The sequence below is a fragment of the Helicoverpa armigera genome, chromosome 7 (genome assembly GCF_030705265.1).
Source record: "Helicoverpa armigera isolate CAAS_96S chromosome 7, ASM3070526v1, whole genome shotgun sequence".
NCBI classification, from domain to species: Eukaryota; Metazoa; Arthropoda; class Insecta; order Lepidoptera; family Noctuidae; genus Helicoverpa; species Helicoverpa armigera.
In genome coordinates this window covers 6,170,577-6,185,267 of record NC_087126.1, presented here as the reverse complement: position 1 = coordinate 6,185,267, position 14,691 = coordinate 6,170,577, and the positions used below count along the sequence as shown (strand labels likewise).

Genomic DNA, 14,691 nt, shown 5'->3' with positions numbered 1-14,691 from the left:
TTCTTACTTTCAACCATGCTCTGCTGATACTTTAGTGAGAGTTCTGGTTTTGAATCTGCTGTTATATTATGGTGCTGGTATTCTTCTATCAGAAACGCGATAGTTCTCGCCTCCTAGGGTAATTAGAACCGCGAAAATATTTTTTTGAATATTCAAGTGTAAAATTTCATAGTTTCTTACATTCAACCATGCTCTGCTGATACTTTAGTGATAGTTCTGGGTTTGAATCTGCTTCTATATAATGGTGCATGTATTCTTCTATCAGAAATGCGATAGTTCCCGCCTTCTAGAGTAATTGGAACCGCGAAAATATTTTTTTGAATATTTTTTCATATTAAAATGTGAAATTTCACAGTTTCTTACTTTCAACCATGCTCTGCTGATACTTTAGTGAGAGTTCTGGTTTTGAATCTGCTGTTATATTATGGTGCTGGTATTCTTCTATCAGAAACGCGATAGTTCTCGCCTCCTAGGGTAATTAGAACCGCGAAAATATTTTTTTGAATATTCAAGTGTAAAATTTCATAGTTTCTTACATTCAACCATGCTCTGCTGATACTTTAGTGAGAGTTCTGGTTTTGAATCTGCTGTTATATTATGGTGCTGGTATTCTTCTATCAGAAACGCGATAGTTCCCGCCTCCTAGAGTAATTGGAACCGTGAAAATATTTTTTTGAATATTTTTTCATATTAAAATGTGAAATTTCACAGTTTCTTACTTTCAACCATGCTCTGCTGATACTTTAGTGAGAGTTCTGGTTTTGAATCTGCTGTTATATTATGGTGCTGGTATTTTTCTATCAGAAACGCGATAGTTCCCGCCTCCTAGAGTAATTGGAACCGCGAAAATATTTTTTTGAATATTTTTTCATATTAAAATGTGAAATTTCACAGTTTCTTACTTTCAACCATGCTCTGCTGATACTTTAGTGAGAGTTCTGGTTTTGAATCTGCTGTTATATTATGGTGCTGGTATTCTTCTATCAGAAACGCGATAGTTCCCGCCTCCTAGGGTAATTGGAACCGCGAAAATATTTTTTTGAATATTTTTTCACATTAAAACGTGCAATTTCACAGTTTCTTACATTCAACCATGCTCTGCTGATACTTTAGTGAGAGTTCTGGTTTTGAATCTGTATCTATATAATGGTGCTAGTATTCTTCTATCAGAAACGCGATAGTTCCCGCCTCCTAGGGTAATTGGAACCGCGAAAATATTTTTTTGAATATTTTTTCATATTAAAACGTGAAATTTCACACTTTCTTACTTTCAACCATGCTCTGCTGATACTTTAGTGAGAGTTCTGGTTTTGAATCTGCTGTTATATTATGGTGCTGGTATTCTTCTATCAGAAACGCGATAGTTCTCGCCTCCTAGGGTAATTGGAACCGCGAAAATATTTTTTTGAATATTCAAGTGTAAAATTTCATAGTTTCTTACATTCAACCATGCTCTGCTGATACTTTAGTGATAGTTCTGGGTTTGAATCTGCTTCTATATAATGGTGCATGTATTCTTCTATCAGAAATGCGATAGTTCCCGCCTTCTAGAGTAATTGGAACCGCGAAAATATTTTTTTGAATATTTTTTCATATTAAAATGTGAAATTTCACAGTTTCTTACTTTCAACCATGCTCTGCTGATACTTTAGTGAGAGTTCTGGTTTTGAATCTGCTGTTATATTATGGTGCTGGTATTCTTCTATCAGAAACGCGATAGTTCCCGCCTCCTAGGGTAATTGGAACCGCGAAAATATTTTTTTGAATATTTTTTTAACATTAAAACGTGCAATTTCACAGTTTCTTACATTCAACCATGCTCTGCTGATACTTTAGTGAGAGTTCTGGTTTTGAATCTGTATCTATATAATGGTGCTAGTATTCTTCTATCAGAAACGCGATAGTTCCCGCCTCCTAGGGTAATTGGAACCGCGAAAATATTTTTTTGAATATTTTTTCATATTAAAATGTGAAATTTCACAATTTCTTACTTTCAACCATGCTCTGCTGATACTTTAGTGAGAGTTCTGGTTTTGAATCTGCTGTTATATTATGGTGCTGGTATTTTTCTATCAGAAACGCGATAGTTCCCGCCTCCTAGAGTAATTGGAACCGCGAAAATATTTTTTTGAATATTTTTTCATATTAAAATGTGAAATTTCACAGTTTCTTACTTTCAACCATGCTCTGCTGATACTTTAGTGAGAGTTCTGGTTTTGAATCTGCTGTTATATTATGGTGCTGGTATTCTTCTATCAGAAACGCGATAGTTCCCGCCTCCTAGGGTAATTGGAACCGCGAAAATATTTTTTTGAATATTTTTTTAACATTAAAACGTGCAATTTCACAGTTTCTTACATTCAACCATGCTCTGCTGATACTTTAGTGAGAGTTCTGGTTTTGAATCTGTATCTATATAATGGTGCTAGTATTCTTCTATCAGAAACGCGATAGTTCCCGCCTCCTAGGGTAATTGGAACCGCGAAAATATTTTTTTGAATATTTTTTCATATTAAAATGTGAAATTTCACAATTTCTTACTTTCAACCATGCTCTGCTGATACTTTAGTGAGAGTTCTGGTTTTGAATCTGCTGTTATATTATGGTGCTGGTATTTTTCTATCAGAAACGCGATAGTTCCCGCCTCCTAGAGTAATTGGAACCGCGAAAATATTTTTTTGAATATTTTTTCATATTAAAATGTGAAATTTCACAGTTTCTTACTTTCAACCATGCTCTGCTGATACTTTAGTGAGAGTTCTGGTTTTGAATCTGCTGTTATATTATGGTGCTGGTATTCTTCTATCAGAAACGCGATAGTTCCCGCCTTCTAGGGTAATTGGAACCGCGAAAATATTTTTTTGAATATTTTTTCATATTAAAACGTGAAATTTCACACTTTCTTACTTTCAACCATGCTCTGCTGATACTTTAGTGAGAGTTCTGGTTTTGAATCTGCTGTTATATTATGGTGCTGATATTTTTCTATCAGAAACGCGATAGTTCCCGCCTCCTAGAGTAATTGGAACCGCGAAAATATTTTTTTGAATATTTTTTCATACTAAAATGTGAAATTTCACAGTTTCTTACTTTCAGCCATGCTCTGCTGATACTTTAATGATAGTTCTAGATTTGAATTGAAGTCTAGATTACAGTTTCATGAAGCATCTATCGAAAACAAATGAGTTTTCGCCCTTTTATCTGGATTGAACTTTGAAAATAACACTTTAATCTTTATTTATGCTCTGTTAACACTCAAACGTGAATTGGGAAAAAAAATATTTTTCAGCTGAAATACGCCAGAACTATTCCTGAAAAGTATGAGGAACTATGGAACTCATCTTTATGTGACAATATCTCAGTTTTTTTTTGATTTTCTGAAAAATGCTCTGCTACCGGAAGTTAGCAGATCATTTTGTGAACTATCGTTTTTCAGCTGAAAATGGCAGAACTATTCCTGAAAACTATCAGGAACTATAGAACTCATCTGCATGCGATAAGAACTCAAAAAAAAAGTTGATCTGCTAGACAATGATCTGCCAGGTTCACGGACACAGCGAGACATGACTTTAAAGCATGAAAATGTTCATAAAAAACTTTAACGTCGTTTGTTCAAAATCTTTGAATAGATATATTTATTATACTTTTATCCGTCCTATGTTCATTGAAACGTAAAATATTTATACAAATATTTATTTCGTAGAAGAGGAACTTTTTTTGCACTATTTACGTTTACATTTGTTTTGAACTAAGTTCGAATTTAATTTAAAATAGGATTACTTCGAGTGGGAACACGATATATTCTCTGAATGCATCCTGTATTTCTCAATTTTAGGCTTAGCGCGAAAGCGGTTTGGTGGTTAGCGACAAAACCGTTCCAATCTCCAAGTTTACGATGCGATCCCAATTTGCCTCAGCCAGAGCAGCTTTTGGTTTGCCTGAAATACTGTGACATTTTCCTAATTATTACGAGTAGTAGCTGCATGGAACGAAATGTTGTGCATAGAATATTTTTAATATGCTGTTGTGTTGTACCTACTCCATCTATGTATTTTAATATTGACGCTCTAACTCCTATCTATTTATGAGATTTGGTTGCTTTAAATTTTGAATGAATATAACCTAATTAGGTACCGGTGACAGTGACGAGGAGCAATTTTTTAAGTTACTTTTAAGTGTTATGTAAATATGTGTACATTTAGGTGCCTACATACATTCGTATCATTTAAAGGTTTTAAGTCGAAATCTACTTAAATAATATTAACGCCGAAATTATAGCATTATCAAACACGTTGCGCCATCTAGCAACTTTTGATAGATAAAAGTTTCTTGATGCTTTCCCACTGCTGGGCTAAGATCTAAGATGATTTCACTTAAGCTTCCACCGGTCTCAGTCGAAACCTAAAAGCTAATTCGCAAGGAAGCTACCCAAATATTCAAGTTCTTCATCCATTTTGTTTAAAAAGAAAGTATATGGGGTAAAGTTAGACTAAGATCAGATCAGAAATATTTAATAATTAACACATTTAAAATACGTTGTTGTTTTTTTGGGAATTTTATTTTGCACTAAATCCATTCTCATTGTAGTACAGTTAACAGTTCAACCACTGCCATCTAGTGGCAGAGTGAAGAAATAACGAAACCAGTATAGGCCGATAAGGACTCCAGAAACTTTCAGCTGGGAATCAATCTTTAACCACGGTGATAAAGGGAAAGGGCATGCTGAAAGATACCAGAAATTCCCGTCAGATGTCACCATCAAGCATTGAAATAATATTTACTACTTATTGTTGCTTTGCTCTACAGTGGAAAGTTAATGTTTCAGTTGCTTTGTTTTTTTTCATTTCTGTTTTCAGTTCGGTAAATCAATTTCATAATGAATGTCTATAGTAACGCATTAATCAGTTTTCAGTCTTGTTGATTACGATATACCTAATACTTGTTACTCACAGATAATAACGTGTTATACATTCAAATCGAGAGCGTCGCTAATTTTAGCGCTGCAGTTACATATTAGAGCCAGTAGAATAGCATTCGAAACAATTATAGTTAGGGCATTCGTTCCCGCATAGACATTTGGGTCAAGTGGCATCGTTTCTTCTGGACATTCATTAGATCTGTAATAAAGGTTTCACCAAATCTATGTTAGGAATTTTATATTGATGTTGTGTTGGTTTATGATTGAGACGAATGTCAAGATTACTGCTAAAATGGCTTGCGGCAACATTATGTTTACTTCGCGTACATGGAGATAGAACTTTGGGTATGTTTTGTTACTTTATTCGATTTTTAAGCAGTTTTGATTTATTTTGTTCTTATTTTACTCTACTTTTGTATTGTCTGTGTTCAGGTGCCATTTTCGATGACGGCACATTTTTATTAGAAGCCGCATTCAACGTTGCAATTGCGGCGGCATCCGAAGACCAAGAAAATCCATTTGTAGCAAATGTCATAAAAACATCTCCTTCTGACTTAACTGAAGCTGAAAATGCGATGTGTACGCTTTTAGAGGTAATTGTTATATTCCATTATAGCTGGGATACTAGTATAATAAATATAATTTTAAACAAACTTATTTTCTAGAGTAACGTGTTTGGAGTTTTTGGTCCAACAAAGAAAGGTTCATTACAACATATTCAGTCTATAGCGGATTACCTGGAAATACCTCACATTATTACCGATCCTGTGGAAACACAGAATCGCAATTGGTCTGTTATTAATTTGTTTCCACATCACTTGGCTTATTCTCAGGTATTTTATTGTTTTATATAGATGATATAATTTTGCATTCGTATTTTAACACTTTGTTAAAATTGATACACAATTTTCCGTAGTTGTTTGCAGACCTCATTGAATTAAAAGGGTGGACGGATTTTACCATAATTTATGAAGGTGCAGAACTTTTACCATTTTTCGACAGCATTTTATCAATGCAAGATTTAGACACTGGTCAGAAAATATTAATAAAAATCGTACAATTACCTGATGGTGACGATTTCAGGTAAGCTACTACTTTGTCCTAAAATAGGTATATCATGTGTATTGCGTTTTTGAAAATATACATTGAAAATTGTAATTTATTTTCTAGGTCGCAATTGAAGTTCATTAAAAAGTCAGGATCGGTAAACTACATAATAAACTGTAAAAGAGAAACGTTGCCACTAGTGCTGGAACAAGCACAGCAAGTGGGAATCATGTCTGATGAACATAGCTACTTAATCATGAATCCAGATTTCCAAACAATAGACATAGACCCATTTAAACATGGAGGTTCCAGTATTACAGGTACTGCTTTTAATCAAAAATATATATTATTAAGAATCTAAATAACTCGTATATTCTTTCTAATTGCAAGGGTGCGCAAACATGTTGACTTGCTACAATGTCATTGTTTTTCATGTCCAGGAATTCGGATGTTCGATCCAAGTTTAGAGTCCATTCAAAACTTTATCACATCTTTAAATGAGAAAGTAGCCGAACTATCTGAGAACGAAATAGAAAATGCGATAGCAGAAAATGGTTTGACACTAGATTTAGCTTTGGTATACGATGCTGTTACCTTATTTGTTTCAACTTTGAATGCTATGTCTCTTGAAGAGGGTTCCAATGTAACTTGTGATGACGCAGAAAGCTGGGGCTTTGGATCTAGCATTGTAAATTATGCGAGGACTGTAAGTAATTTTATCATCAGCTATATCCTTATATTTTTTTCTGAAATAAAATAATGTGTTTAATTGTAGATGGAAGTTGATGGACTAACAGGGATAATAAAATTTGACGAAGATGGTTTCCGTTCAGAAATTGAAATAGACGTACTTGAAATTATGAGCTACGGATTAGATAAGGTATTAATATTGCTAATTATTTTTTGAATTTGTTATTTTCTTGTTAAAATAATATTGTAACTGCTACTTACACTTTAGGTAGGAACGTGGACGTTAGAGGATGGTTTTGTTGAAACAAAAGACAATGTATCGCCAGCAGAACAAGAAGGGTCCGAATCAATGAAAGGCAAACATTTTGTCGTTCTCACAGCATTGGTATGTAATAATTTCCTTTTTTTTTAGAAAATTAAGATATCACCTAAAATTTAAAATGTGTTATTTTCAGAGTGCTCCTTACGGTATGCTCAAAGAATCTTTGAAAAAACTTGAAGGCAATGACCGATACGAAGGCTTCGGCATTGAACTCATTGACGAATTAGCTAAAATAAATGAATTTAATTACACTTTCGATATACAAGAAGATGGGGTTTATGGCTCGTACGATAAGAAGACAGGCAAATGGAACGGAATGATGGAGAAAATTATGGACGGTGTAACTATCATTTGCCTTATTTTGGCCAAATTTCACGAAACTTGTGACAAGCTCTTATCTTTTTCTGGTATTGAGTAGTTGAATTCACATTAACCTATGTGCAATATAATGTTGATATTTTTCCAAAATCTTTCCATGTTGCAGAGAGCAGATTTCGCTATAACGGACTTAACCATAACAGCAGCTCGACAAAAAGCAGTAGACTTCACTAGTCCTTTCATGAACCTAGGTATAACCATATTGTATAAGAAACCAACAAAGGAACCACCAGATCTCTTTTCCTTCATTTCACCGTTTTCCATGGGAGTAAGTATAAGTAAAAAGCATTTATATTGTAAATCTATACTAATATTATAAAGCTAAAGAGTTTGTTTGTTTGTTTGTTTAAAGGCGCTAATCTCAGGCATACTGGTCCGATTTTAAGACTCCTTTCAATGTTAGATAGCCCATTCATCGAGGAAGAGGTTATAGGCTATATATCGCTAAGACAGTTTTAATTGTACTCGGACGAAGTAGCAGGCAACCGCTAGTGACTTTTAATTCTGCTCCATTTTAAAATATCTGTCACTATTACAGGTATGGGGATGGTTGGCTGGAGCGTTTGTAGGCGTATCTTGCCTTTTATTTATATTAGGACGACTGGCTCCAGAAGAGTGGCAAAATCCATATCCATGTATAGAAGAACCAGAAACATTGGATAATCAGTTCACTTTAGCCAACTCTTTTTGGTTTACGTTAGGAAGTGTGCTTACTCAAGGATCTGAAATTGCACCCATGCAAGTATTTAATTCTAAAGTTGATCTTCTTGTTTGTTAAACTAATGTGCATTTATTTTTACATAAATGTTTTAGTGCCGTATCAACTCGTATGGCTGGAAGTATGTGGTGGTTCTTCACTTTAATCATGGTTTCATCTTACACGGCTAACCTAGCTGCTTTTCTTACGGTCGAATCAAAGTTTTATGCTATTAAAAGTGTAAATGACCTCGCAAGCAACCCGTATGGAATGACTTATGGCGCTAAGAAAGGAGGAGCTACCTTCAGTTTCTTCAAGGTAACGGATATTCGTGATGAATAATAAATAAGTATCGAAGGAAATTTCTTGAAAGATATTGACTGGCACTAAGTAGAAAATCACATTGTAATTAACTTTGTTTTTGCTCAGGAGTCAGATAATTTACTGTATCAAAAAATGTATCACTATATGGAAGACCACCCAGAATTACAGACAGCAACAAATGATCAAGGTTTGGACAGGTGAGTTTTATTCTATAATAAACTACTACTTCATAAAGCAAAAATGCATCAGTAAGTAGTCCTCGCCTAAGTTATTAAATTATTATAAAACGTTCGCGTAAAAGAAGATCAATTGAACTTTTTTCCGTCAGAGTAAAATCGGATTCAGAAAACTATGCATTTCTAATGGAATCTACATCGATCGAGTACATGGTCGAGAGAAACTGTGATGTCGCACAAGTTGGCGGGTTACTGGACAGTAAGGGCTATGGCATCGCTATGAAAAAGAGTAAGAGAATTTTATTCAATAACTAGCTGTTGCCCGCAACTTCGTCTGCGTGGGCAATATAGAATAGTCAAAATACTACTTATCCCGTAGGTGCATTCTTTCACGTGACAGTATAATTAGGATTAGCACTTAGCAGTCGCATAGATTCATTGATCAAGGTTGTGTTGTGGATGTGACCATTTATCTAAACAAAAGAAGTAAAGTTTGTGACGTTGTGAATATCTCTGGATCTAGTCAGCCAATTTGGAAAATTATTACGTATGGTGCGTAAGTAATTTTCACAGGAAACAGTTATAATCTATGTCTATATGCTTTGATCTCAGTGGCGTGCACTTAGAGAGGCCTATGTCCAGCAGTGGACTGCGATAGGCTGATGATGATGATGATGATGATATGCTTTGAGTCTGACAAAGCTGTCATTTGTACATTTTCTGCAGCTGCTGCGACTAATCAGAAGCCAGAAAGTCTGTCAGCCTTACCATGGATATCGGCTTGTGTAGTTGACTGGATTGAAGATAGGTAGATAGGTAGTCGCTCCAAGCAAAATATTGGTACTCAAACAGATTCGGTGACTGGAAGCCAACACCAACATAGTTGGGGAATAGCCGGATGGATGATAAAATGAGTCATCATCATCAGCAGGCGCATAGGGTAGGATAGTTTCACTACTGGGGAGAAACACTTGTATGACGGGGATTTTCTGTGCACTTACTCACTATGGTAAGGCTGACCCCACATTAGGCGTGCGCGATCCTCGGGCGTGTGAGTAGCGCGGGCGTCGCGAGCACGCTGCATGAACGTCGCGTTTTGCTGCCCTGCGGCATGTGTGAAGAGTGCAAGCGACGCGGCGCTCGAGTTGCGTTCTTACCCTTCGCCTGCTATCCCCGCCACCCGCTAAACGCCTTAGCAGTTAAACGTCAGGAGAGCGGCGCGCGCGCGCGACCTCGCTGTAGGTAAATGCCGCAGGGCAGCAAAACGCGACGTTCATGCAGCGTGCTCGCGACGCCCGCGCTACTCACACGCCCGAGGATCGCGCACGCCTAATGTGGGGGAGGCCTAAGCCGGGACTCCACCGAAATGTTTGCATTAGTTCTCGAATAGGCAAAATGTACGTATCTGTGAGAGTCCACTTCATGTGTTCGTACTTGAAACCTGCAGTTTTGCCAAGATTTTCAAAATGTACGCTCTCAATTTGTCATTTCTTGGTGGAGCCAGCAAATCAAAAGAAACAGAAGTGTTGTATACTGTGCGTCACTACCGCACACCAGGAAAATTTCGCTCTTGCGTATAAAAGCAAGAGCGAAATTTTACACCATTTTATACCATATTTTGTGTCACACGTAAACAGGACGACAGTAAGTAAAAAAAGTCCACCGAAAAACTTTCAAAGATCTGATGAACGAACAAATCAGACCTGACTTGGTCAACTGGGGCCAATCAGAGCTCTATGAAGCGATCATATGCTTTTGCTCCTACTGTTATTGTGGTTTCTGAAAATTTATTCACCTCATTCAACGATGAATGTAATTCTGATGGTACTATTAAGAACACTTGCTTAGCGCAGAAGCTGACGTTGGCAGGTCGACTCTTTTGACTTCTCGAATAGGATACCATTGGTTTTTGTGCAATGCACACCTGCAATGCATGCTGGATTAGGATAGGATACAGGTGGATAGGATTTGCAACAGAAAACAATTCTGTCTTTGTGATTGAATGACATCAAACGTAGTTTTATATAAAAGGTGTTTTTTTAGACTTGGCTCGGGTCTTACTGAGACTGTTCGTAATCGTGACCAGTGTATTTGCGATCAGAAGTTGAAAGTAAGCATGTCTCTGGTATGCGACGCGCAATTTGTACGTTTTCAGACGCATAAAGCATTTTACGTGTGTATGGTATTAAATCGAGAAAGCTCCCATTTCTTATCTGCACTTTGTATCTGGGCTTGTTCTTAAAGCTACAGAATCCTACATTACCTACCTACCTCACGCTTAGCAGCACTTGCGAGACAGATCCTCCTTTCTTCTAGGATTAAGTTTACATACTTTGCATCAGAAAAATAATGAAGGTCTACTTAATACTATTCACTCAAAGTAATTTGTTTTAAGGCCACCACATTAGTGGAAGAGAAGCTAAACTATGTTTATGAAAAATCCTGATATAAACTCCATCTGTAACTTTAAATGATAATTAATTGTTATACTAAAGTCATCATTTTTGACATAATATTCAAAAAATAATTTAGATGGCACCGTTTTAAATTTGGCTGAGAACTATTATTTTCCTTTCATCAAGGTAATAATTATAATTGGATTTTGATGTGGCACGGCAAACTGACAAACACTATTGAAATGTCTATCGAAAAATTACACTACGTGTTAAAATATGGTGAATTACGGAAAATACACAACTCCATCTGTTGAAATAATAATCCTCTATAAAGAATGTATGGTAATTTATTGTCATTTACCACCTCGCTCCTTTGACAAATTTTATGTATTTTATTTAACACAGATTACCACAGATGGAGCTACTTTAACCTTGGCTAAACACAATTTTCATTTTTTTTTTCTTCCGAAGTTACTTATGAAGGTGTGATTTTCTGTGTAAAGGTTAATAATAGGCCGATCAACTAATATAAGTACAACATTCAAATGTACAGTTTTGACAAACAGATTGCGTGTCGTAATATTTTACATCTTGAATTCACAAAATTAATCATATCTTTTGATAGAGTGAATCGATTTCGATGAAACAAAAACTAAGTAATACCCCAAGTTACGTAGAATTTTTGTATATAAGCATTGTCTGCATTGAATTCGTAGATTTTACGTGAATCCCGAACGAACAAACAGATAAACAGACAAACAGACAAAAATGACAAAAATGATGGAAATGGGTTCTGTTAGTTATCCTTTAACATGCTGGCTATTTTTTTTGCCAATTTCTTCAATGTACAAAAATTACTTTTCTACAGATTTATTATATGTATGTATAGATAGATTATAATATTTATTCCTTTTTTTTGCCTTTGATATAATATGTATAAGACGATCTTATCTTAAGTTCATAACGTTAGGGACCCATTTTTATATTTTTGCACACTTTTTTACAGATTCTCCTTATCGACAACCAATGAGCGAATCGATACTGCAACTGCAAGAAGAGGGAAAACTAACGAGAATGAAAGATAAATGGTGGAAAGAAAAACGTGGAGGGGGTGCTTGTGCCGTACGCTAATATTTTTTACCCTTAATCCGAAATAATGGCACTAAATCAACCATCAGGGACAATTTTTTTTAAATATTTTAATTTTAGAAAGCTTCACATAATCACGCGTAACACAACTTTAGATCCCTAAAACATTTAGATCGCTCCAACACCATTAGTCTTCATCGTGAAAATGTTCTGCTGAACCATTAACCTATCTGTATCGATCAGGATGACGACGCGGGCGGCGGTGAAGCCCAGCCCTTAGTGCTAGCGAACGTGGGCGGCGTTTTCATTGTGCTCGCTGCGGGTTCGGGCATGGCTGTCGTCTGCGCCTTTGTGGAGATGGTATTCGACGTGTGGATGATATCCCGCAAGATGAAGGTATTTTGTGTCATTAATATACATTACTTTTGTTATATTTTCATTTCACTGTTTGACGGTGGTTTAGGGTTAGCTGTTTTTTAAGATTGTTGAGATGAATGATGAATAGATAAAAGGGCTTGTGACTTGGTGGTCTGATGGTCACAGTTTAGGTATGGAATGGTTTCATTTATAGTATGAATCAGTGCTCTTTAAAAATAAATGAAAATCTTAGAATATTCAGTCTATTCGAGTGTTTATTTATTTCATTTAAATCCTCCGTTGCAGTGGCTTTTGGGACAAATGTAGATTTGAGTGTGACAATTGCATGTACGAATATTCACACTATCCTCCGCTACAGAAACTCCGTACCCATGTTGTAAATAAATTATTCTGAAATTGTGTTTTCTCATTTTACCAGAATTGCATGATCCAGTTTGAACCCCTACCAAACTGTAGTTGCTTCGTGTTTCTCCATAATTATTTTCATTGCCATTGGTAAGTTCTATACCCTTTCTGTTATCTGTACCTCCCTGTAGTTTTTTCTGTTTACATTCCATTCTGCTACCCAGTGGTTCCACTAAAAAGTAGGTATTGAATTTCATCAGTAGTGTAAATATTATTCGACTAGCAAGCATCGCGGTTCTCTTTTTTTACACTGTTTTCATAATTTTGCAGGTATCGTTCCGAGAAGAGTTGAAAGCGGAATTGAAATTTATTCTGAGCTTTAGTGGGGATACCAAACCTGTTCGCCATAGAGAGTCTACTGGCAGCGGTTCTGGTGGCTCTAAGGATGATGGGGAGAAGAACGCTGATGCAGAGTCGCCAGATGATGATGATCGCGCAGACCCATCACCCACCCCGCGATCTGAGAGGTCGGGACATTCTCATCATACTCTGCATAGTAGGAGACAGAGCAATGCGGTACAGATGGCTAAAATGAGGAAATATAGCTTGCGAAGTGCTATGTAGGCTACAAATAAATTAATATTTCATTCTACAACTTTTCAACATTTAATATGATTATAATGTATCTTATCTAAAATCACAGGACATGTTGAATGTTAATTTTAAAGTGACCATTGTGATTTTAATGCAATAAATATGTCATTGGCTTTGTAATTTTAGGTATGTCGATCATACAGATTATAATGTCCATGATATCGCAATCTAATTAACTAATGTCAACATTAATTATGTAACCATTTGAATGTGATAGGTACTGTTATGCAATTTCTGATTGTATTGCGAACTGTTAATTATTAAATTAAGCTTATTGAATGAAAAAAGCTTTAGTTTTAGTGTCTCTCCATAATCTTACTTTGACTTCAATATTTTCTTTGATACACCTATCAGTAAAATTTGCCTTTAATTTTTCTTTCTAAACTGTCTCAATTTTCCCTTAGTATTTACCATGAACCGTGTTATCCAACAAATGAGTGTCGAATTCCATGAAACAACTACGTAGCTACCAGCTAGTTCATATCATGTCAAGCTGTTAATTAGTACGTGGTTTGAGAAATGCGTGGCAGTCCGTCCTTGTAATGTGTCGACGGTGAGGAGGGTACGGTAATGAAGGAGCTTGATTGAGGAGCCGCCACTTCTTGGGGTCATTCCTTATATTTCAGAACCGTTGACAACGAGTCCAAGGGAAAGGAGGCTCGAATTAAATAGTAGGTGCAGTTGTTTATGGTGCAGAATTTTTTGCGTGTAAGGATCTTGGATCTTGTTATTAAGTATACTTGTTTGTCTTTCAAATTATCATCACTTTATTTACTCAAGATCTTTATGATAGTTACTATTTAATCCCGAAAAGCGTTATGTATTTCACTAGTTCCAATTTGGCAAAATAAATCCTAAATTCCACATGGTCTTCAAAGAAAATTCTACATTGTTTGGTTAGCCGGTGACTTGACTATAAAAAAGTACATAAAACGTTTTTACTGTAGGAGTACCAACCGCTTATTTTTATTACATTAAACCCAAGCTCCTGATGTCTTATTCATATAATTAATCTGTAGACCGCAGTAACACCACGCAAGTTGTAAGTTGGTGTCAGGCAATTATTTATGCTACTGGACGCGCTGAGGTCAGTGTCCACTCCGCTTCGGACACTGAAATAGTGGTTTTATGTATCCCTTCCAACAGTTGTGAAATTCGATCTTTTAGTAGATCGAAATAATTTGTTAAAGTTGACAATGAATGGACAACCTCCCAATTAGATAATTATGGATCTCACTTATAAAGAAACAGGTAAGTTGAAACAGGTAAACAACCTG

General features: G+C 35.9%; 1 protein-coding gene across 2 annotated transcripts; it reads left to right on the top strand.

Annotated features, from left to right (window-relative positions):
• The first annotated feature begins 4,997 nt into the window (after positions 1–4,997).
• On the top strand, positions 4,998–13,399 carry LOC110380092 (glutamate receptor ionotropic, kainate 2). 2 transcript variants are annotated; one of them, XM_021339967.3, is made up of 18 exons: positions 4,998–5,263; positions 5,351–5,511; positions 5,584–5,751; positions 5,835–6,001; positions 6,089–6,285; positions 6,406–6,671; positions 6,741–6,845; positions 6,924–7,040; positions 7,111–7,317; positions 7,462–7,623; positions 7,894–8,093; positions 8,169–8,370; positions 8,482–8,573; positions 8,705–8,841; positions 11,955–12,070; positions 12,281–12,433; positions 12,834–12,910; positions 13,091–13,226. In XM_021339967.3, the coding sequence occupies exons 1-18, from the start codon at positions 5,191–5,193 to the stop codon at positions 13,110–13,112; spliced, it is 2,622 nt and encodes an 873-aa protein (XP_021195642.3). In that variant the 5' UTR covers positions 4,998–5,190; the 3' UTR covers positions 13,113–13,226. The 2 variants fall into 2 exon arrangements, with proteins under 2 accessions (XP_021195642.3, XP_021195641.3); XM_021339966.3 differs by lacking the exon at positions 12,834–12,910 and having other exon boundaries at positions 13,091–13,399.
• Positions 13,400–14,691: the final 1,292 nt, after the last annotated feature.